The 22,732-nt window shown below is 30.8% G+C and overlaps 3 protein-coding genes across 7 annotated transcripts; 1 reads left to right on the top strand and 2 right to left on the bottom strand.

Moving 5' to 3' along the window:
- LOC118065991 (Cyclin-dependent kinase 2) lies at nucleotides 1-19,956 on the top strand. The gene is made up of 6 exons (XM_035081660.1): nucleotides 1-259; nucleotides 752-962; nucleotides 1,116-1,388; nucleotides 1,544-1,747; nucleotides 1,879-2,004; nucleotides 19,787-19,956. Exons 1-5 carry the CDS (start codon nucleotides 141-143, stop codon nucleotides 1,987-1,989), a joined length of 918 nt encoding a protein of 305 aa, XP_034937551.1. The 5' UTR covers nucleotides 1-140; the 3' UTR covers nucleotides 1,990-2,004; nucleotides 19,787-19,956.
- On the bottom strand, nucleotides 265-18,803 carry tau (microtubule-associated protein tau). 4 transcript variants are annotated; one of them, XM_035081659.1, is made up of 11 exons: nucleotides 18,357-18,803; nucleotides 12,036-12,850; nucleotides 9,431-9,552; nucleotides 7,449-9,027; nucleotides 7,287-7,321; nucleotides 7,032-7,200; nucleotides 6,745-6,953; nucleotides 6,394-6,579; nucleotides 5,637-5,681; nucleotides 5,161-5,322; nucleotides 265-2,983 (listed from the first exon to the last, which is right to left on the bottom strand). In XM_035081659.1, exons 3-11 carry the CDS (start codon nucleotides 9,482-9,484, stop codon nucleotides 2,345-2,347), a joined length of 3,078 nt encoding a protein of 1,025 aa, XP_034937550.1. In that variant the 5' UTR covers nucleotides 9,485-9,552; nucleotides 12,036-12,850; nucleotides 18,357-18,803; the 3' UTR covers nucleotides 265-2,344. The 4 variants fall into 4 exon arrangements, with proteins under 4 accessions (XP_034937550.1, XP_034937547.1, XP_034937548.1 ...); XM_035081656.1 differs by lacking the exon at nucleotides 265-2,983 and adding an exon at nucleotides 3,303-4,419 and having other exon boundaries at nucleotides 18,357-18,802; XM_035081657.1 differs by lacking the exons at nucleotides 265-2,983; nucleotides 18,357-18,803 and adding exons at nucleotides 3,303-4,419; nucleotides 16,173-16,202.
- Mlc1 (Myosin light chain alkali) lies at nucleotides 19,253-22,359 on the bottom strand. 2 transcript variants are annotated; one of them, XM_035081664.1, is made up of 6 exons: nucleotides 22,230-22,359; nucleotides 21,973-22,000; nucleotides 20,938-21,246; nucleotides 20,774-20,860; nucleotides 20,341-20,400; nucleotides 19,253-19,558 (listed from the first exon to the last, which is right to left on the bottom strand). In XM_035081664.1, exons 1-5 carry the CDS (start codon nucleotides 22,230-22,232, stop codon nucleotides 20,369-20,371), a joined length of 459 nt encoding a protein of 152 aa, XP_034937555.1. In that variant the 5' UTR covers nucleotides 22,233-22,359; the 3' UTR covers nucleotides 19,253-19,558; nucleotides 20,341-20,368. The 2 variants fall into 2 exon arrangements, with proteins under 2 accessions (XP_034937555.1, XP_034937552.1); XM_035081661.1 differs by lacking the exon at nucleotides 20,341-20,400 and having other exon boundaries at nucleotides 19,306-19,558.
- Nucleotides 22,360-22,732: the final 373 nt, after the last annotated feature.

The raw sequence follows: 22,732 nt of genomic DNA, 5'->3' as shown, positions 1-22,732 counted from the left end.
CTCTATGACTTGAGCCCAGCCTTAAGTTTCTGTTGTCGTTTTCATGTTTGTAACCTATAATTACACGCGAGTTTATTGTCTGTAAAAAATTAACCGGCGTGGGTAAACAAACCTTGGAATAAAAAAAATAAATTGCGAAAATGATGGACAATTTTCATAAAATAGAAAAAATAGGTGAAGGAACTTATGGGGTTGTTTATAAAGCACGCGATAGAGTAACAGGAAAATTAGTAGCACTCAAAAGAATACGATTCGCCACGTAAGTTTTATTTGTGGATTATTATTCCAATTTTAATAATAAAATCATACAAATAATTGATTTTTTCCAATAACTTATAAACAGTCGCTAACTAATTAAGTTCTCTACCTAAGCTTGCATACTTCAGCTAATTTGAATCAATTTAAATTACAATCTAAATTGATAACAACTCTTATAATAGATATAATTTTATTTATCAAAGTATAAATAAGTAATGGTTCTTAAAGCGGATAATAAAAATTTTTCATGCTTCTCCACGCATCTAATGTATCTATGTAGTGGTCTGAGCTGAATCTGGAGGGGCCATGCTAGAATAAACTGTCATAGCACCACATCATTCAGCTTGTACCACTGTGTAAAGCTCGCCTAATTTGATTTAATTTATTAATCAACTAATTAATTAACTGTAAAATAATATAAAATTGTTGTAAGTTTTTTTTTATCTATCGCTCTAGTCTGAATTTATTATGTGATTTGAATGATTCACGTTAGGGAAACTGAAGGCGTTCCATCCACAGCAATCAGAGAGATTTCATTACTCAAAGATCTCACTCATCCAAACATTGTACAATTGTTTGACGTTGTTATTGGAGATCAAGATCTCTATTTGGTTTTTGAATATCTCCAGCAAGACCTCAAAAAATACTTAGACTCTGTTAAAAATGTTGCCATCAATCAGGATCACTGGAGTTCATTGGTCAAGGTATAAAATTATGTTTCATCAGTTTTTGTTTTGTGCTTTTGCAGTATTTTTGTAAGAAGTAACTTATAAAGTTAAAAACCAATTATTATTGTGCTTATTATAGTTAGTATGTAATATTTGTATTTTTTATTAATATTATAATTATGTTTTTAGAGCTACCTTCATCAGTTATTAAAGGCTATCACATTTTGTCACAACCACTTAATTCTCCATAGAGATTTAAAGCCACAAAATCTTCTTATTGATCAAGAGGGTTACATAAAGTTAGCTGACTTTGGTCTTGCACGATCTTTTGGACTTCCAATGAGAATGTACACTCATGAAGTTATTACTTTGTGGTATAGAGCACCTGAAATACTATTAGGAACAAAATTATATTCACATGCTGTTGACATCTGGAGTTTAGGATGTATTTTCGCTGAGATGGTAATTTAATTTTATCCAAAATTTTTCTTTTTTATAAAAGAATTCATTTTAAAAACGTATAATTATTCGTATTGGACAAATAAGGTATTTGAAGTTGTAAATTAAATAAGTTTTCTTTGAAAACTATTAAGTGAATATATTTTTCCATTATTCAGGCAACAAGAAGAGCTCTATTTCCTGGTGATTCAGAGATAGATCAACTTTTTCGAATTTTTAGAACACTTGGAACACCTGATGAAACCATTTGGCCTGGAGTTTCTCAACTTCAGGATTACAAATCAATGTTCCCGCAGTGGGATGCCAGAAGTTTAAATGAAGTTGTGCCAAATGTTACTGACGATGCGAGAGACTTATTATCAGTATGTATAATTTTTTAATATATATTTTTTTATTAAAAATTTATGAAGCTTGAGATGGACTTTATTGCTCATTTCCAACTTATTGTATTTTAATAAAATAAAAAAACAACAAAACAATTTTTTCATTACAGAAACTTTTAACTTATGATCCAAGCCAACGAATCACAGCACTGAATGCTTTGAATCATTCTTATTTTAAAGATGTTAAACTAACTCGTCCGATCATTCCAAAAAAAGACTGATAAACTCTACATCAGGTAATGATATTTATTTTCTTTATTTATGTCGTTTAATTAAGTTTTAATTTCTCTGCATTCATAATATTAGTGCAATTTTTATTTTAATTTTACGGTTTCACTTCATAAACATTTAAGTACATGATCTCTTTTAAAAGATTTGCTACTCCTCTTTTCATTGAAAAAAATGAGGAAAAAATTATTTTGAATTGCAAAAATAATTTATCCGCTTTTAAAATGAGCAAATCCACTCTAATATGTTACAACCAAATGTGAAATATACACGAATGTCACTAAGATATTTTATTAGTATTCTGGAATCATAAAACACAAGCAAAAGTCGTGCACTTATTTAATATATTTAAGTTAAACCAGCTCTAGCAGCTACGGTTGAAGTTTCAATGAGTTTAGGTAGCTTTACTGAAGATTCATAATTGCGTGGTTCTGTTATAATTTCTGATTGAATAGGACTAGTTATTTTTGGAAAAAGGAATCCTTTAGGTGATGATTTTCTTGAACTATTAGCAGATGATTTATCTGATGATTTGATATCGAGACTGCTTGGAGGTCTTGGAGATTTTTCTGGTGATTTAGGAGTTGATGGAGATCTTGAAGTCGTTTGAGATTTTTCTGGTGATTTAGGAATTGATGGAGATCTTGAAGTCGTTGGAGATTTAGGTGTTAGTGGAGATTTCGGAGTCGTCGGAGATTTAGGTGTCAATGGAGATTTTGGAGTAAGCGGAGACTTTGGTGATCTTGTTCGTGGTGTTGGAGTATTATTCGGAGATATTTTTTGTAATGTAGCAGTAGAGGGTCGTGAGTGTTTCGATTCTGTAATTGTCACTTTTTTCGGTGTATCTGGAGTTCTTGCTTGTAGATTTGATTTCACAGCTTCCGGAGTAACTGGTGAAGCTATTGATGATGGACGTGATTTTGTAGGTGTTGATGGTGGAGGGTTTGGATCTTGGATCTCATCTATTCCATTTGAATCGTCAGTTTCCTGTCGAAAAAAATTTAATTCCATAAAACAATTATAAAATAATATTCTTTATTTGAGTTTTAGTATATTTAATCAATACTTTCGTTTATTAGTGATCATAAAAAGTGCAAACTGACCTCAATAATTCAATAAATGTCGACGCTATAGTGATGTAGTGTCGTGGTGAAGAAGAAACGCCGTGCACAATTATAAATCCTCTCTATACCTGATTCTACTGATTGCGAAGTTCGTTTTACAGTAAAATAAATAAATAATAAATAATTCAAAGTTAAAATTCGTAAGGAGTTATTGGGTGCGTCTGAATGAAGTGCAAATTTAATTGAAAAACGAAAATATTATTGTAATTAACTTCTATGTAAGTTTTGCAAGATACAATATTGGTCGTAACATATAATAATTTTAATCCCTTTCATTCTCTCTTTACTAAAATGATTATTCCTCTTATTCTTTACTCGTATTACGAGTACTTGATCTTGGTGTAATACAGTCGTATATCTCTACTATTACTTAATCAATAATTAAGATATTAGTCTTCAATAATCGCAATAAACGATTAAAATTACGATAATTAGAATTTGTAAAGCGATAAAATGTGATTAATGTATATCATTGTATGTATACTTTAGGTATTTTTTGTCATTTTTTTATTTATGTTTGACGTTACAATCTCTGTTTATAATCAATAATCGATTGTTCTGTGATTGCGCAAATGTTGAAAATATTTCTTCGAATTAATGCTTTATTTACATCGAAACAATAGGAAAAAAATATATCGTGATATATTATGATATTTGATCAATCCAAATGATGTATTACAGTGAACAGTTATCTCAAAATTTCTCACAGTTTGTATTATTCAAATAAGAATCTACTTGATTCGTATATTAGATAACCGCTTACACTGAGAAAAATTTTTAAAAACAATTTAGAAATTTTTTCTTCAGTAAAACAATTGATTATAAACATTTGTAGAAAGTTCACTCTTAAAAAATGCTATTAAAATCTTTCTAATTAATCAAAATACTCTAATGCAACCGTAAATAAATTTTTTTCAGTATAATAATTTTAGAATAACTCCTCAACAAAGCAATCAATAATCCAGTGCATTGAAAGCTACATTCAGCAGTTTTTAGCTGACTCCAAGTCTATATTAGTTGATAAAAATGATCAGTTAGTGCGTAAGTGACCACAATGATAATGACGATGGTGAATAATTAGAGATAAAAGCGCATGGCGCGGCAGGATCATCTCGTGTCGTGTCGAGGTATCCTCTTCATCCTTCTATAATTACATTAGTCAATCAATAGCTCCTTTTAATTTGAGATAAATGAATGAATGTAATTGAATTCAAGTGTCACGATTTAGTATTCCTGGTTGAGATTCTCATCCGAAGTTGGCAGGCCATTCTTGCCGTCACTGATCGACGGTACAGGACTCTGTGACATACAATAATCATATTTCTAACCATCTATCGTACAATAAATTATTTACTCGTCTCAACATAAGGGCTAAAATAACACATATTCGATAAACCTAACAAGTTTCTATTATTAATAAGACATTCGAAAAATTCATTATACTATTCGATCGTCCGTCTCAGTCTGGGTATGAACAAAAAATTAGTTTCTTGTTTTCTAGACCTTCCTGTACAGCCACAAAGTGAATAGCGTGCAAAGTAATGCAAGAAAGATCAAGATTTGAAAATTAATATATTTTAAACAAAATAAATTGTGCTTTTTACAGTATTAATTTATCATAAACAATTTTGTATAAAACTCTAATTTACTACTTCTATTTATTTTAAATTACTCCATCAAAGTTATGGAGTTCTTTCGAATATAAATTCTTTTCAAATTTTTAAAAAAATTTTTTAACTTTGAAATTTGAATAAATTATTGATTTCTTCTTTTTAAGTAAGAAATTTTTATGAGACAGTTCAACGTAATTATTGTTATTATTCGAAAACTATTGATACACAATTTATTTTCTTGGTTAATTAAGCGTCAATAATAAGGAATGCTATTCAAAAAGTTTTGATTTAGTAACTGAGTGTGATGAAAGGCAGAAAATAAGGATAATCGGATTGGAGTTGGAATTAAATTTAATAAGGCAAGGAAACACCATAATATGATGAATGCTGATGTTGAATGACAATAACCAGGTATTCTCTCTCATACCTGAGTCCCACTACCGTTGACACTTTGGACGTTGGGGCTCATTTGACGTAAGTAAGTTTTATCATCGAAGATTTTCTTGTCTCCACCTCCTGGTTTATATTTTACGTTGTCCAGTGAGCCCACTTTGCTTTCTGCTTTGATATCAATCTTCTGTGTTTCAATCTAGTACCATTGAGAATTTATTAGATGCTATATTTTTCTTTACTACAAAAAACAATTTTTTCTTGTTTTAAATAATGTTGACTAGGAATTAAAGGAATGATTCAGGAATATTTAAGGTTTAAAGTAATTGAGAATCGTGAGAATTAAAATTACTAGAGAATAATTGATTAGAACACTCTAATCACTATAAGCACTTCTAAATCGTAGCGTGCAAAAATGTAGAAGTAATAAAAATAATTGAAAATGAAGCAAATTACTCAAGAAGGTCATGACAAACATGCAAATGTTTCGACACCCTTGGGCATTTTACTTACGTTATCTGGTAAGTCCTGTGGTGTTTTAGGTGGTGTTGCTGTTGACTAAATAAAGAAATGATAATAATCATAACTATGTTAATGAAATCATGCTGAATTAATTGATATTTTATCTCTCATTTTTTTTAATTTTTTAATATGTACAAAGGAAAATTTCATTTAATTATTATATGATTGAAATAATGACAGTTAAGTGGAGAATAAAGTAATTAGAATATTTGCAAAACGTTTCAAGTGTGTAGGGAGGTGAGAATATTATAAAAATAGAAGTATGTGAACAATGTGGATCAGTCCTGGTCTGTTCCTTCACCTAAATTATGTAAAACGATTTTTTCCCTAAGCTATTTTGTAGTATTAGACTTGACACAGTTATGGCAACAATGCTAGGACGGAAAACTGCATTCCACATGCAAACTTTATACCTTTCTAAGCACGTCACTTTGCGACACTATGAAACTTTAACAAGGAACGCAATCTAGCCAGTAGAACTGAAGTAAAAAATAACACAATTCGGGTCAGATAAAATCATTCATCTATATTAGGTTTCTTCAAATAAAACTTTAGTACTCGACACTTCAAATAAATTAGTAAAAATTGATTTATGCTCTAGAGAGCCATTTAAATGACGACTTTGAAAACTTCATGCCAAAACATATAGAAGTTACAACACAAATGTTTCGATCCAGTAATTAATTAAAATCATATCATGAATGAGGTCTAAGTTAAAATGATGTTTTGAATTAAAAGGTCATCTTACCTTAACAGTGCCACCGCCCGGTACATGCTTAGCATTGTCTTTGGATCCAACTTTTGGCTTCGCTTTATCTTTAAAATCTAGCTTTACAGTTTCTATCTTTTTGTCCCCACCACCAGGTTTATATGTTGCATTCTCTAATGACCCAACCTTTGGTTTGGCATTCCACTGAAGTTTTACTTGAGTTATCTGAATTTCAAAAAACATTTATTTTGGCATCATTCAATTATTCAGCTAAAACATAAACGGTTCATTCATAGCTCAATTAAAGAACAATTTACATGATGTATTGATCGATATTTTATGACTCTTCTGATTGAAACTCTTTATTTATTTAGAGAAGAGGTCATTTACCTTTTTATCACCACCGCTTGGAGTATATTTTTCATTTTTCGCTGCAATCTTTGGTTGAGCATTGCTGAAATCGAGCTTTCTGTTTTCAATTTTGACTTTTCCACCTCCTGGTTTATAGCTCGTATTTTCGAGCGAACCAATTTTCGAACGGACTGTTTTAAGATTGGGTGATGGCGCAGCGCCAACTTGGATTTTGTTCATTGGTACCTCTAGATAAACATCATTTAAAAATTACTTTTTATCATGCAATCAAGGACATTACTCGATTAAAAATTTTTTTGTCTTACTTTTCTTTTCTGTTGAGGGAGGACCTGCCTCCGGCGTTCTTGGCAATGATTTAATAGACTTGCTTGGTGACTTGACTGGCGATGCTGCTGGTTTTGATTTATCTCCTTCTCGTGACTTTGATGCTACTTTTTTTGTTGGCGAAACTGCTACACCATTTGTTGTTGGTTGCTAAAAAAATTTATGAATGGGTGCTATGGTGATATCACATTTACTTTGGAAATAAATAATTCAAAATATTTTTTTATAATACTTACTGCATTTGCCTGGTTAACTCCATTCTCACCAGCATCTATAAATAATTCAATTTAAAATTAATTATTAAAAAAATTATTTTCAATTTAATAAAAGCAAAAAAACACTTCTACAGCCATAAAAAAATAATTCTTGACAGGAATATTTTTTTAAATCATTAGAACCTGATTTAATAGAGCGTCCAGATGTTGATCTTCGAATTGGTGAATTAGGATCTACTGCTAAAGTTGGGGGATCAGGCTTTTGGGAAATAATTGAAGCAGCAGGAGTTCCTGGCCGTGTTTGAGTTTTTTCTGCTGGTGTAGCAGGTCTAGACTTTTCTGATACAGCTGGAGTCGCAGGCCTTGATAAGATTGAAGTGCCTGGTCTTGACGGAAGTTTTTCTGTTGCAGGGGTTACTGGACGTGTTCCAGGCTTTTCTTTAGCTGGAGTTTCAGATCGCGATTGAGGTTTCTCATTAATATTATCATCTTTGGCATCGTCTCGATCTTCAATTTCATCTGCAAAAGTGGTCTTTTTTTTCTCTGTATCAGATTTAGGAGTTCCAGGAGATTTCGGAGTACTTGAAACCAGTGGACTCGTTGCTGGTGAAGAAGAGTGTGGTACGGGTGATTTAGGAGACAGAGATCTAGGTTTGCCGTCATCAAAGCCTAAAATATTAGATGATGGAGAAGAAGTTGATGATCGTATGTCTGAAGATGCAGCCAATAATTCTGGAGTTTTATCATCGGGTGCTGGAGACTTCATTGATTTTACACTTGCAGGTCGAGATACATTTGTTGATGATTCAGTTTCAGCTGCATGATCTCCTTTTACTTCAACTTCTGGAGTTTTTGATGTCTCTATTCTTGACACAGGTCTTTCAGGTGTCTTTGGAATTGGAGTAGTACTTTCAGACATTTGTGGAGTTGGACTGTTCTTTACATTTGCATCTAAATTTCTTGGTTCGGGTGATGGTGTAGAAGATACATTCTCAGCCATTAGTACAGTTGGACTTGGGGTTTTTTGTACTTCAGGTGACATGATTTTGGGAGTAGGGGACTTAGCTTGTTGCTCAGTATCCATAACAACATCATCATCATCATCGTCATCATCATCTCCATTTCCATTTCGAGAGGCCAATTTTTTCTTTAGTAAAGCTGGATCGTCGTTTTTTTCAACTTCAGTATCATTCTTCATTTTTTCTTGTTGAACTGGTGGACTTTTTTCTGAATTCATTCTGGGAGGAGCTACAGGAGTTTCACTACGACCTATAGGTTCATTCCTTGGCGCTCCAGTGCCGTAATTCCCTAGAATATTTCTTGCAAGAGGTTGTCGAATATCTGCGTTATATGGAGGCCCTGGAGGTCTAGGTCGAATGCCTTGAGAATTTTGATTAAATGGCAATCGTTGTCCTGGTGGTGGAGGATAAGAGGGTCCTCTTGCTGCGCCAGGTGTCCCTTGAGGAGGAAACCGAGGTGGGCCTTGGTTTAACTGATTCCCAGGATACACTGGTGGAGCTCGTGGGAAATTTCCCGGAGCACCAGTAGATATCGGTCGTGGACCAAAAGGCTGTTGTGGTCCAAATTGATTTGGTGATGATGGTGCAGCTCTTAGGGATGCTCTGCTATCTAGACGATTGAGATTAGGAGGTGGCTGTCCAGCTAAACGTTGTCCTCCGATTGATCCATTATTTATTGGATATCTCGGAGAACCTGGAGGACCTTGTGGTCGAACTTGAAAACCTTGTGGATTTTGTTTTACCTGCTGGCAAATTAATTCTGTATTTTTTTCTAATACTTTTTATCATTCTACGTGTCGGCTTGATTTTTTTCATTATTTATAAATTATTGTTCATAAATAAAATAACAAAATAATCCAAATAAAAAGTCTGAAAATATTTCTAAAACACAACTCTCATCGTTCGTTCATCGATTTGCCAATAATGCGAAACGGTGATGTCTCGTCGGTACCTGACACGACTTAAACTTTCTGATCGATCACGAGGAGTCTACTACGATGAAAATGCTTTATAACAATGATCATGATCCTAATATTGCGATAATTGATTATTACTTTCTATGATTTATCCGGATTTTGTAAAATATTTTCCAAATATAAAATATTCGGTCTCCTTGGATCTAGAACCCAGACCATGAAAGCTTACCATCGATACCCTTCCCCCAGAATCATCGGGACGTGGTGTTTGCGGTGGATCCATGAGTAATAAAACTAAAACTTCTGAGAAGTTGACGATTTCACCTGATGGTACAAGCAGGCTCCATTAACCTGTTGCGTATCAACGGAAGCTATTCATCAGTTTCACCTTTTAATATTATTCTCTACTTTAGCCAAAGTGTTTTCGTGCTGGTGGAGTTGAGTAAAATACAATCTATTGAGATTATAAGTGGAAATTCGAACAACTAAAGTGGAGATTCCAACTTTACATTATAACTGCATTTTATATATATTTAAATATATATACATATATGATAAACAACAGTCGTTGCTTAAAACGATACATATAAAGTATGACAATGATGAGTAAACTCTTGGTATGCACGCAGAGGCACCTCAACATCGAGTCATATACGGTGTAGATTGTGCCATGTTGTGTTTCCTACATGCATACATTTACTGTTCTAGATTTCGTGATTTCGGATAATCTTCACCAAACTACACAATTTCTATAGTGTGATAATGAAGTGTCCAAGTCAACAAGAAGCTCATTATGAAATATTACGGAAAAAAAAACAAAAAGTTTATCAAGAGAAATATTTGTTTTTTTTTTTTTAGTGTTAGAATCGTTGTCTGACCTGATTATTGACTCTTACTTTATAACGATTACTCGTAAAAACAAACCAATCGACAGTCACGAATGACTTGAGGGTTGCTATTCGTGTGTATTTTGGGTTGCGGACGTTTATTGCTTTTCTAGTTAAAAGAAAACTTTACTAGAGTTTTAGGGGTTGAATAAAAATTTTCAGAAATCATGGTAGAAGGGTGACTGCTAAGCCACGTATGGAAACGAAGAAAGGCACGCAAGCTCTTACACTCAGCACTAACCGCATCAAGTTCAGACTCTACCATGAGCTTTAAGATCACTTTACTTGCGATTAGCCTTGAGAATTTCTACGACTGTCGATAGACTCAACTTCGTGTCTAACATAAATAAACGTACATTCCCTTATCATTCTTGAATGCTTCCAATTTCTAATTTAAACAGTTGAGTTTCCCGCGCTTTGCCATTGAAGCTTTTTTTGTCTGCAAAATTATACTCAGTTACTTTTTTTTTTCTTTCCTTGTAAACTGTTTGCGCGTTTACACAACTTTAAATTTATTCTAACATCTTCTTGAACAAACAATGTCCTCACGCTAGATACTTGTATTTAGAACTTATGCAAAAAGCTCGGGGTGAACGTAACATCGCGCGTGTTAAACTCTCTGCCTATTCTAGTGTCTCTTCCATTCTTTATTACCATCTCAACTCGGACTTTCTCCATCTCTATCTTAATTTATTCAACTTAATCTGAATTGAATCGTTAAAAGCTATCGGTCACGTTATCAATCGAAATTCGGGCCAGATCTAAATTCTAAAAAAAGAAAAAGCAAGGTTGAATGAAAAGCAGATTCAACTAATAATAGTTATTATCGAAATTAGCTAAATAATGATATATTAATAATAAATAAACTGAACTAAAATATAAGTCTAGGCTCTCTTAGTAACTCGTATTGATCCAGCTCGACACAGCACGTTTGACGAGTTTCTATTCATGTTTTTACTCTCAACAATTCACTTTTCTCAGCTCAAATAGATGTACATATATATGATGTTAATACCTCAATTTAATTCAAGGCAAGATTGAAGATCGTAAGGGAGATTTATCATCTTGATATTCGTCGACACGAGAATAATTTCGTGCGTGGTACCGACTGTTCGACACGCACTTTATTCATCTAAAATATTTTCATTCTCACCTGACAAGTCTGAAACAATTTTTTGAATTTGTGAAATAGTAGTCGATAATTTAGCTGGTATATAAATAGACTTTTTTTACTACACTGGTAATTCCCATGGAACAATAATTGAGTCTACTCAAAACTACTAATAATATATTCATAGTTGTCACTAAGGTAATTTTAGATTTAAAACACGATAATGATAGCTACATAATATTGACCAATGTTACTCATAAAGGATAGACGGACTAAGAAAAATAGAGAAGAAGTAAACTGAATAGCTTAGGCTTGACGTAAAATCGAAGGTAATTCAATTTACAAAACCTCATCAAAAATTATCGAATAAAAGAACTTTTAAGGTTTGAAATACTCAGTTAAATACGCGATATATTGTGAATTAAATATTGAAGGTATAAATTTATTGAAAATCTTATAATATTATAAATAATTTTCTAGAACATTAGATGACGGATTCTATTGATCAACAACAATTTTCTATCTAGACACATGCAATATAAAATGAGTTATGCACATTGATAGAATGATAACTTATCAAAAGCATCAAATACATCATGGACGTTAACCTAATTCGACTTAAATGCGATTGAACTCATGAATAAATTTGAAAAAGTTCATTTCAAATTTTGTTTGTTTGTCTAATCTATTCAACTTTTACTTGATGCAATGATTTATTATAAAGTGCACGTGTGCTAATTGTACAGGTGGACTTGAATGTCATTAAATTATTATAAATTCAATGATAAATAATTGAAGAGATATTCTCTTTTTTCCAAATTTGTAAAAAAACTTACCAAGAAGTTGATAATGAACTTGAGAATTAATGAATGGAAATGAAATTGACTTAATCACTTATTAAAGTCACCTGTCGATATGAATACTTGTGAGCTACTGCCCCCAGACTACCCCTTCGTCCTTTCTTACACCTATTGGCACAATGTCCGTTTTGTCCTGGCAGTCTGCTCCTGCGCTCAACGATTCTAGAGCCATCTAACCCAACCCCACTAAATATTACTGCACGCTACGTCGAGAGAGAAAGCGAACGATAAAAGAGAAGATAAACAATGTAATAATATGTAATATACACTAGTTCAACAAGCTTTTATTTTAAAAACATGTGCGTACTACTTTTTGTATCACATAATTCACTTGATATTTTTTTTTCCACACTAAATAATTCATGAATCAGATTATGATATTTTTTAAAGTTTCAAAATAATTAAGAGGGTTGATAAAAATTAGCCCTTAATAGGTAGGTGGTCAGACATGACAAGTATTAGGAAAATTAAACACTGAGACACGCCCTACTGAAGCCAGCCCACTTTCATTTAAATCTCATCAGCTTAATGACTTGCTTGAAGGCTGTCCATTCAGAGAATTTTAAATGTTTTTATTTTTTTTTCTTCATTTCCGTAGTTTTTTTATACTCCTTGCCATGATGTTGCAAAATTACTGATGCAACAGGCATTCCATTCATCGTTTGACTTCTCGATTCAACGGCATCAAGATTATAATTTACAAGCTGTTAATTATCCTCAAATACTTATAACTGTAGAAGTGTCTTGAGATAAGAAAAAAAATGTCCTACATGTCAATCACGTTAACATACCTGAAACATAAAAAAATTAGAAAATTATTAATCTGAGTCTGTTGGAAATCGTTTTAAAAAAATGCATTTTTATTTTATGTATCTTTTAAATCTTGATTGTTTGGATTAGAAACCTTAAATGAAAATCGATGAGGTCTATCAATTACTCATGTTGAAATTTTTTTTCATAAATTACTTCATGTATTCCGTTATTACTAGCAGTAGAATTCGTACTCAACAGTAGAATACTGTTCTATCGGCAGTAAAAATTATAGGGGATGAAATCAAGCTCGAAGGGTGAACTACCCTCAGTCGACTGAGATGTTTTTTATTATGAAAATTTATCAGGATTCTCTATAAATTCTTTTTTACTACAAAAAAATAAAGCTAGATAAACATTATTATTTATATTGGATTTCTTAAAACCAATTTTCTGAAAAGAAACATTACTAATAGTTTAATGTCTTTATTATCCAATTAATTTTATTAAGCAACTTAACAAATAATAACTACTGATAAAAAAAATAAACTATCCGTTAATTTATCTTTATAATATTTTCATCAATACTTATAATAATAAATGTATTGATAGAGTTAATTTATAGAAAAAAAAAAATTATTTGTATCAATATTATAAAAATATTTTATTCAAATTTTAAACATTAAAGATTTTTATGTTAAATTCCAACCGTTATGATCGAAAATACGATTTAAAAAAAATGTATTGACTTGATATAAAAATTTAAAAATATCTAAGGGTTCTCGGAAAAATATATGAGTTTAAACCTGGCATAACTGAAGCCTTAAGAGCCTCCCCTAAATCATCTAGAGTATCTATAACATTGATTGTTATAAGCTTTTCATACTTCTTATCATGTTTGACGATAATAAAACCTAAATTCATCATTTTCACTTAGTCAGTATCATTATTGTTATATCACATTTCGCTTAATTTTATGTAATTATGTAATACATCAGAATATTTCGTGACGTTATGATCCATTAGCTGCTCTTAGAACTGTCTCGATTTGAAATCACTGGTAATGTGATACTCGTAGTATTGCAACCAATTAGTTACGCTTGGACAATGCTAATAATAATGAATAAATGCTAAGGTGTGTTCAAGTCAATCGATTTCTCGTCCGGTAAGATTAAGGAGCTTTAATACTAGTCTTATTCTTTTATACAAACTTTTCATTATTTTTCAAAATCAAAATTTACCAAAAAAACTCAAAAAACAAGTTTTAGAATGAATTGAATCAAGTTTTCAATTTCGTTGAATAAAAAAAAAATTTTCGAATCCTACAAAAAATCGTGATCAATCGAATTGAGGTTTCAATCACTATCTGGCGAACGACCTGATAGAAAAATGGGTTCATAAATGTTATAAGTGTTCCCTTGAGCAGTAAAAGTCTACGGATGCTGCGCGAGAGACGTTTTACTATCGATTTTAGGTCCGGTTACTCCTACATCCCTCTTTCCATTTCAATCCCTTTGTATAACTTACCCCTCGTGTCTTTTTCATCGCCATGCACGTGCTTAGTTTTACATTCTTTTGAATCACAGTTTTATCAGTGTTCAGAGAAAAAAAAATATAACGATAAAAATTTTTTTCAGCAAAACAACATTTATACTTAGTAGTTAAGTCATTATTTTTATTTGATCACAAAAAAATTTTATGTGGCAATATAATGCTTGTTATTCTATTTTATTGAATAAATTAATCTATTAATTGATTCTTTTTGAAACTTAATGAGGAGGTTGAGTTACTGATATCATGTAACAAATTTTTATATCCACTGATAAATTATGATTCAATATAATATACAAGCGTTTTACATAAAACGTATATAAGAATAATAATCTTCATAAAATAACATTTATTTTTATTCAGGCTCATTAGTCATCAGTGCATAAATATCATGGCACAACAGAAAAAGCATCGACTAGACGCGCCTTTAAACTTTATATTAGTTTTACAAGACAATAGTCGACAACTGTACTTCTCATATCAGATCATTCTCAACACATGACATCATATCATGCTATTATTTTTGTGACGACTCTCGGATCGTGACGACCTCGAATTTTACTACTGTTATGGTTCCTAAACATTAATTTTATTGCTACTCCAATTTTATAGCAATAAATTTTTTTTTGCTATTGCCAGTTCGTTAAAATTATACTTAAAGTTCAGCCTTTCGTAGAAATATATTATCGATAATGAACATTTTTTTTACTCAATTTCAATAAGTGTATTTAAGAATTAGACTCAGTTTTAAAAAAATGACAATGACTTTATCAGTGCTCTAGTTTACCTGAAAGATATCGCGAGCGATTATAGGAAGAGATATACAAGAAGGAAAGAGCGAGAGAGAAAAAGGGGAAGAGGAACATCAAGCACAGACATGACAGCATTATAGTCAAGGCCGCCGGTAGGTACAGAGTGCCGTTGAGTCAGGTCAGCGGTTCGAAAAGAGACAGTTGCATAATCACGACATTACGAAGGTGTTCTAGAATAGAATCTAGTAGTATCCAAGCGCACTTCTGCTTGTGATCAGGTGTTGAATAAATTAAAGATTTATTTTATTGGATAATTTTATCTATTAAATTAGTCATTTTAATTAGGAAATGATAATTTCTCAATATTTAAAATACTGCCTATAAATATTTCATCATCTTGAAATTGAAATTAACATTTCTTGGAATATCTTAAGTCATAATTATGCATTTTTGATGTATTACTTCTGTTTCTTTTGACTCATTAATAATATATATAATATATTTTTTACTTTCTAAAGTAATTAAAAAAAATTTTTATTTATTCCTAAAGAATATCAGACTTTATAGAATATTTTTCATATTTTCTACAACAAATGCATCATCGTATATTTTACTTTAGTACAAAATCACATAAGTCATGCAAAAAACTCTTTAAACTCATCGTACATTATTGCATTCTCAAATCAAATTTACTGTTAACGATGATTTATTGCGATAAATCTATTTTGAAAACTTTTTCTGCCAACGATGATGTGATAATTACAGAATAAATCACTTTAAAAAAATCCACACAACGTCTGGTCGATGAACTTGCAATCTACATTCGGAGTTATTAGAAGCGATTTATTATACGAGCTATACTATCTTCTATCCAAGCAGTTGTCGAAAGAAGCCAAGAAAGATACGCTATATATACTGCATACTTTGATGAAAGCATCGCTAGACAAGTATTAAAATGAAAGAGAGAAAGACTACAAATGAGAGAGAGTTTGATCAATAATTTCAATGAACTTAAAACACTTGATGTAGGTTTTTAATACATTTATGTCTTGCTACTTACTAGGCAAAAAGTTGCTACTATCCAAATACCAACAGTCTTCACGACAAATTTATTACAAAGATTATATCACTCTTCCTAATTAAGATTTATCAGGATTTATGTGATGACCCTGTGGGTATGCATTATTTCACTAAAAATTCTTTTGCAAATTTACTTTATGACCTGGTTGATAGTAAATATAGACGATGTGCGAATAGTTCGACGGATGGAGCAAAGCTCACGCGACCTTCGTGATTAATTCAAATCAATCAATCTCATAAACTAATAGTTAGTTTTATGTTAACCCTTTATTGGATCTTACCTTACCTTTTGCTTGTAAAATAAACGTGACAATATATAGCGTGCTTACAGCTCGATGGCAAATTGCGGATGTTTACTGAAGGCTATTAAATTATAATTATTTATAATTGCCGCACAAAATTTGACATAATTTTCATCATTTAACAAGCACCAATTATTTTATATTTACTCTAAACGTTTCAAATAATAAAATCAATTAATGTAAGTAAATAATTAATTCCGAAAAAATGAAAGATAATTTTATAGTTAAATTTACTGAATTAAATATTTCATAGATAAACATATTTATAAAATACACATATCTATATAATATTATTGAATTATTGAGGATATTTTAATTGTCGTCAATCAATTTCTTGAGAATTGAATCAATAATTTTTTTCTAGTAAAATAATTAATTAAATAATTATTTAATTTAATTGATGAAAAAATGTGCCATTAATTGTGCTAATTTTGTAATTCTTCCTTGCGAATTTTTTCTATGCATTCGATCAATGATTCATTTAGAAGAACGAGAATTTCTTCTTATGGAATGATGAAATTTAACAAGAGAGCTGGACAAAGAATAATAAAATTGTACTATCTATCTAAATGTCTACTGCTTGACTCATCCTGTCACCCAAATCAAATAATTAACCCGTTTAAGGAGTGGAGGTGGAGTTTTAAATAATTGTAATGATTCTTGTGTACTTTCTTTTACTTACTTCCTTAGTAAAAATGAATTAGAGAATGAGTAGAAAATGAAGCTGAATAAAACATTTTACGAATAAGGAAAAAGAAATTAGAGAAATCGATGCTGCGACGAAAACGGTAGTACAGGATTTCAATCATTGCTTATTTATTGTAAAAAATGTTAGCATATTTTTTATTACTTGACAATTTTTATTGATCTTTAATTTAATTGAAGAAAAAAAATTCTTGCTTTCCTCATGAAATAATTCAATAAGATTTCCTTCATAAATAATTTCTTCTTCTAATTCACTTACAAACAATCGAACCAAATACACGACAGATTAATTCATGAGATTAGAGTGGATAATAAGCGATGCTAATTCATGTACTTGTTCGTGTCAGGGTATTCTCATGCCCCGATGTAACGGACCCATGACCGAGAATCTCGTTGTGTATCTAGAATTTATTAAAAAAACAGAAACATTCGAAAGTATTAAGTTCTCATTCGAGTGACGTCAATGTTTACCTAAACAACCTGTTTGCATTGACAATTTCATCTTCTTTAGCATTTTATTTAACATATATATTTATGAATATTTATAATATATTTTGTTGAAATAAAAATTTTTCTTCTCAAATAAAAATAATTTTGTTTATCATCAATTGTCAATTGAATGAATGATTGATAAACACTCATCGTCTTTAATAGACCATTCAGGTAAACTACAATCTTTAATCGGCATATGTGTGTTATTATCATATAAAGTATGTGAGAGTCAGTCATGTGCGAGCACAATGTCCTCGCCTGGCACATGCGCGCGTCTAGCAAATAAAAGTCAAATGCCTGCTCCAAATTTTAATTAATACCTAAAGGGTACGATAATTTGCTAATTATCTTTACACTAAAGTTCATATTATTATGATTTAGTATCAAAAGTATCGAGGTTAATTGATTAGGTAATTAAAAAAAATATTTTATCAAACATTCTCAGCCTCCACCTTTCAAGTGATCCCGGGATTAATCGATACTAGCATACAAGCTTCTTGTTAAATTATCTAAAAATCCATTTCCTGTATCTTTTGAAAATACAATAATCACTAGACTTTATAAAAAACAAATATAAACATCCAATAAAATCATTCGCCATTGATAAAATAAATTACTTTTTATTTTAAAAAATTCTGAATAATTATTTTTATGTTTGTAATCACCTGTTCTTGGAGATGAAGAGTTTTGTAATCTACTTCTTTCCTCTTCAACTCCTTTGCTCTGCACGTCTGTCATCATTCACTATATCAGTATATTTTAGAATTTTTATAACTTATAAAAAAAATTTTGTAAATGATAAATAAAAAAACAGGTGCGTGAAATAAATTGTAATCACTGATGTAATGATTTCGCACTTATTTACGGAGATATTGAACACGATAATAACACAGATGAATTAGATAAAAGATCGACGTAACTCGCGCAGCAGTTTCTACGCGTTTAAAACGTCTCCCTAACTGCCGGGTATCCGAGAAAACTTGAGTTCCCCACGCCTGCTCATCCGAAAGAAACCGAGCTTTAACGACTCTTTACGATGCAATTTTTTTTTCTATTAGTTAACTTGATTATTAAATTATGTTCATCAATTAATCTATTAACTATTGCGTAAAATTTAAGTACTAATTAATTATTTAAGTTATAAAATGTGAGTTTAATAATTATTCACAAATTGAATGAAATCTAATAAAAGATAAAAAGGAATATAAAGGAATGAAAAATAAAGTTTTAAATAATTTTTGGCACTTTCTTGATCATAAAGTGCAAAATTTATTTATTCAAGTAACAGTCATTTTATCATGTAGTAAGTAAAATATTAGTTATTTTATTCGATTTATTACAACATTGATAAATAATATTTTATTTAAATATACTTACATATTATTTATTCATTTCATAAAATTTAAAATTTTTATGTATAACATTCTTCATAAAATAATTTTTTATCTATTTTATTTATTGTCTAGAGTGTTTGTGTTTTGTATTTATTTAAACAATATTGTCGTAACTCGAATAAAATAATGCATCTCTTGGCGTTCGGCGAATATTCTTTAGATTTTTGATTGAACATATTGGATTTTTTTCACGTGTTGTTAGAGAAAAAATTTGTTTCAAATGATTAAGGGAAAAAAAGAAGACGAGACAACTGATTGGAATAAATTATAAATGATTGATGATATTAAGAAAAATGTTTTTCAATGTGAATGTGTGATTGTGATATAAATAATTTTTTTATTTAAAAAATAAATCATTTTTTCGTCTTCTTAACTTGACACTGATGTACATCTGGGAATAGCTTCGTTCTAATCAGCAATTTTTGTTTATTCTGAATTGTCAGCTGCACGGTCGCACAGTCGACGAAGGAACGCTGTAAAAAGAATTATTTAGTTAATATATTAATATTAATAAATTATTTAACAGAAAGTAAAAATTGTTAAAAGCGAGTTTTAAGGATGTAAACCTTTTTGATAGCTTTGAAAACAAAGTTTGCTGAAAAAAGTTTTGTTCAAATTCAGAAAGTAGTTTCTTTAAAAATAAAATAACAGAGAATATTTAACAATATTTTTAACTAATCGAAATTTTTTTTAAATTTCAGATCACCTGAAACAAATTTCAATGTAAGAGAAATTTCATCAAGCTGCTAACCGATATTTACAACGATTTTTTTTTTATATATTGATTTTTTTTTACATGCTAAAACTTAGAATTATGCATTATCACATGTAAGATATAAACTAAAATATATTTTAACATAAACCAAATTTTTATAAATAAAAGATAAAATGAATAATTTATTTATGCAAGTATTTGTAGCATTCATTTTTAAAAGCAAAAAGTATCACGAATAATTAGAAAAAAAAATTAATATGATGACAGATGACATGGAAGTAGAGAAAGACACAAAAAAAAACTGATCAGACAATTCGTTTGTCTCTTTGCCAGGAGCAAACTGGCTGAGTTATCGATTTCAGTATCTCTGCAGCACTGCACCCTTGTGTCCTATAAAGTGCTTGTATCAGTGATTCAAAAGCAATAAAGAATATTAAATTCATAAAGGAAAAACATAAAATGCAAATTTGTTTTTAGAATGCTTTGTAGTAGAAGATGAAGCTGAAAACAGTTCTGGATGGAACCACGGGATCTACTTACGCTGATTTTAAAGACTGGCTGACTGGATTTACAGAAGTACCATCATTTTCTTCAAGAAGGCTGTAAAAATTAACAAAGTGGGATGGTCAGGTAAGGAGGGGATCAACAAAAATTTCTTTGATAAGTTAGGGTCTGCTGTTGAGGGCTACGAACAATATGATTCTATTCATACAGGGGCAATCTCGTGCGTTATAATAACTAGGGACTTATAAAAATATTAATCTTAATGTGTCGTTCATTATATTGAAAAAAAATGATATGTAATATTAATCTAAAAGAAGATATCCCAGAGCTTTAGTAGTACAAGAACTTACAGTTAATTAATTTTTTTAGGGCCTTTTTTCTACTTGAAATTAGAAATAATTTTTTTTCTCAACGTTATTAGATCAATTGATTCTACTTTAATGAGATAGAAATAGTAATGATGACTTACGTGCATATGGGATGAAACCATCTTCATCTTCTGGATCCATACATTCTGATAGCACGGTTTGAACTTCGTCTTCTTCTAATTTTTCACCTGTAGATATAGATAAGTGTAAATTGGTTTAGATAATCTAAGATTTGTATTTCAGAAAATTATTGTTTCATAAATACCAAGAGTTAAAAGCATGTGGGAAAGTTCAACACCAAGCATCATTCCATTTTCTTGCTTATCATAAAGTTTCAAACACTCAAGGAAATCTTCATAGGTTCCTTGATCTTTGTCCTTTTTAAGTTGACTGAAAATCGGCAAGAATTCTTCTAACGTCATTTTTTTTTCACCCCTCTTTTTGGTTCCTCCCATTTTTTCAATTGTTGCATTTGTTGGGTTGAGATTGAGTGCCCGAAGAACATTTCCAAGATCGAATGCGTCAATTACATTGGTACCATCAGCATCATAGATTGAGAAGCAGAATTCCGCTCCTAGGTTTAGAAAAAAATAATTTTTTAAATAAATATTTAAATTAAAATTGTATCAGATTCTGATAGAAAAGACGTTCGGATGATCGAGGAAAACAACTATCTGATGCAGATGTCACTGCAAGCTATTGAGGGCAAATTTTTTTGTTTCTAAAGACGAAATGATTCAAAAATATCAGAATTCTATTTTCGGATTTGGTATGTTTGACTCCCACCACTACTATCGATACATCGTCTTCAAATCTCTGCTTACTTGCATGTATACTGGGTCAAATTACCCCTCCCTAGCCCGTAGCCATATAAGAACACGTCCCCAACTATTTTTGACGCCGGAACGGTCACGCTCACATTTGGAATCCCACCGAAAAGTTACGCAAGATAATGTCAGTTTTTATTTATTTTTAAATACCTTATCCCTCAAATACCACGACAATTGACTTTTTCAACCATCCATTGAAAAAGAAAATTATACTTTATGATCCTTCAACTAATAAAAATTCAATTTGTGTCATTTTCTTGTTTTTATAATTATTTTTTTCATTTTTTTTAAAACCATATCACAGCCACTCACTGTCATTTACTTTTACTATTAAATATAATTGTTTCGGAAATTAATCAACTGAATTTTTCGATAAGTTAACCAATTTTTCTTCGTTGTTTGCACTTAATCACGCATTCATATCCTCCAAGAAATAGAATGTAAGAAGAAGAACTCCACAATTTACTCACTTTCAACCTCCCTGGGCAAAAGATCGGCCTGGAAATATCAAAAACAAATTCATTGTTAATTAAAAATACAAACTACCAATAATTGTATTGTTAAAAAGTGTTTATTTTAAACATTATTTATTTATAATATAAATTAAATAAAAAAAATAAATAAAAGAGATCAATGATCAATATAATAATCAATAACGAGTGGGTACCAATGAATTGAAGTAAATCGAAAAAACGTATTATATTTTCAAATGAATGTTCAAACTCACCATCGTTGATAGATATGTATTGGCTTCTGGATGTTCACCGAACGAAGTTAGAACCAGAAATGCGAGCTTCAGGTACCAGGGACATTCATTTTATCGCAATAGAGGGCGCTTTTAACGTCCGACATTCGAGAATTAGATGAAAAGAGGGTCGTGGAGGCGAGCTTCATCTGCAGTTCTTTACTGGCAACGCTGTGATCCAAAAACAGCCCGAGGACCTTCGTTCTGTTGTTCCCGTGTTGCCTACTACGATAAATGGTTTTTAGAAATTTTATTTTAGTGTCAGGGTTGCCAAACTTGTTAGTCATCTGTCAGGAATCCCTTCATACTTGATATTATTCATTAACATTCATCTTTAAATTTTTTTTTACATCTTCTAATATTCACTATACTAGAAGAGGTATAAGGAAAGTCTATTTAAGATGCTAGAGATCTTCATGTGAAGCTTATATGACTGTATTGAGCCTGATTCAGCAACAAAGCTATTTTTAGCCGTCAAGAGGAAG

The sequence above is a fragment of the Chelonus insularis genome, unplaced genomic scaffold (assembly GCF_013357705.1).
Source record: "Chelonus insularis isolate UGA/USDA-ARS -01 unplaced genomic scaffold, ASM1335770v1 contig_326_pilon, whole genome shotgun sequence".
Taxonomy (NCBI): Eukaryota; Metazoa; Arthropoda; class Insecta; order Hymenoptera; family Braconidae; genus Chelonus; species Chelonus insularis.
This window is presented reverse-complemented; position numbering and strand designations above follow the sequence as displayed.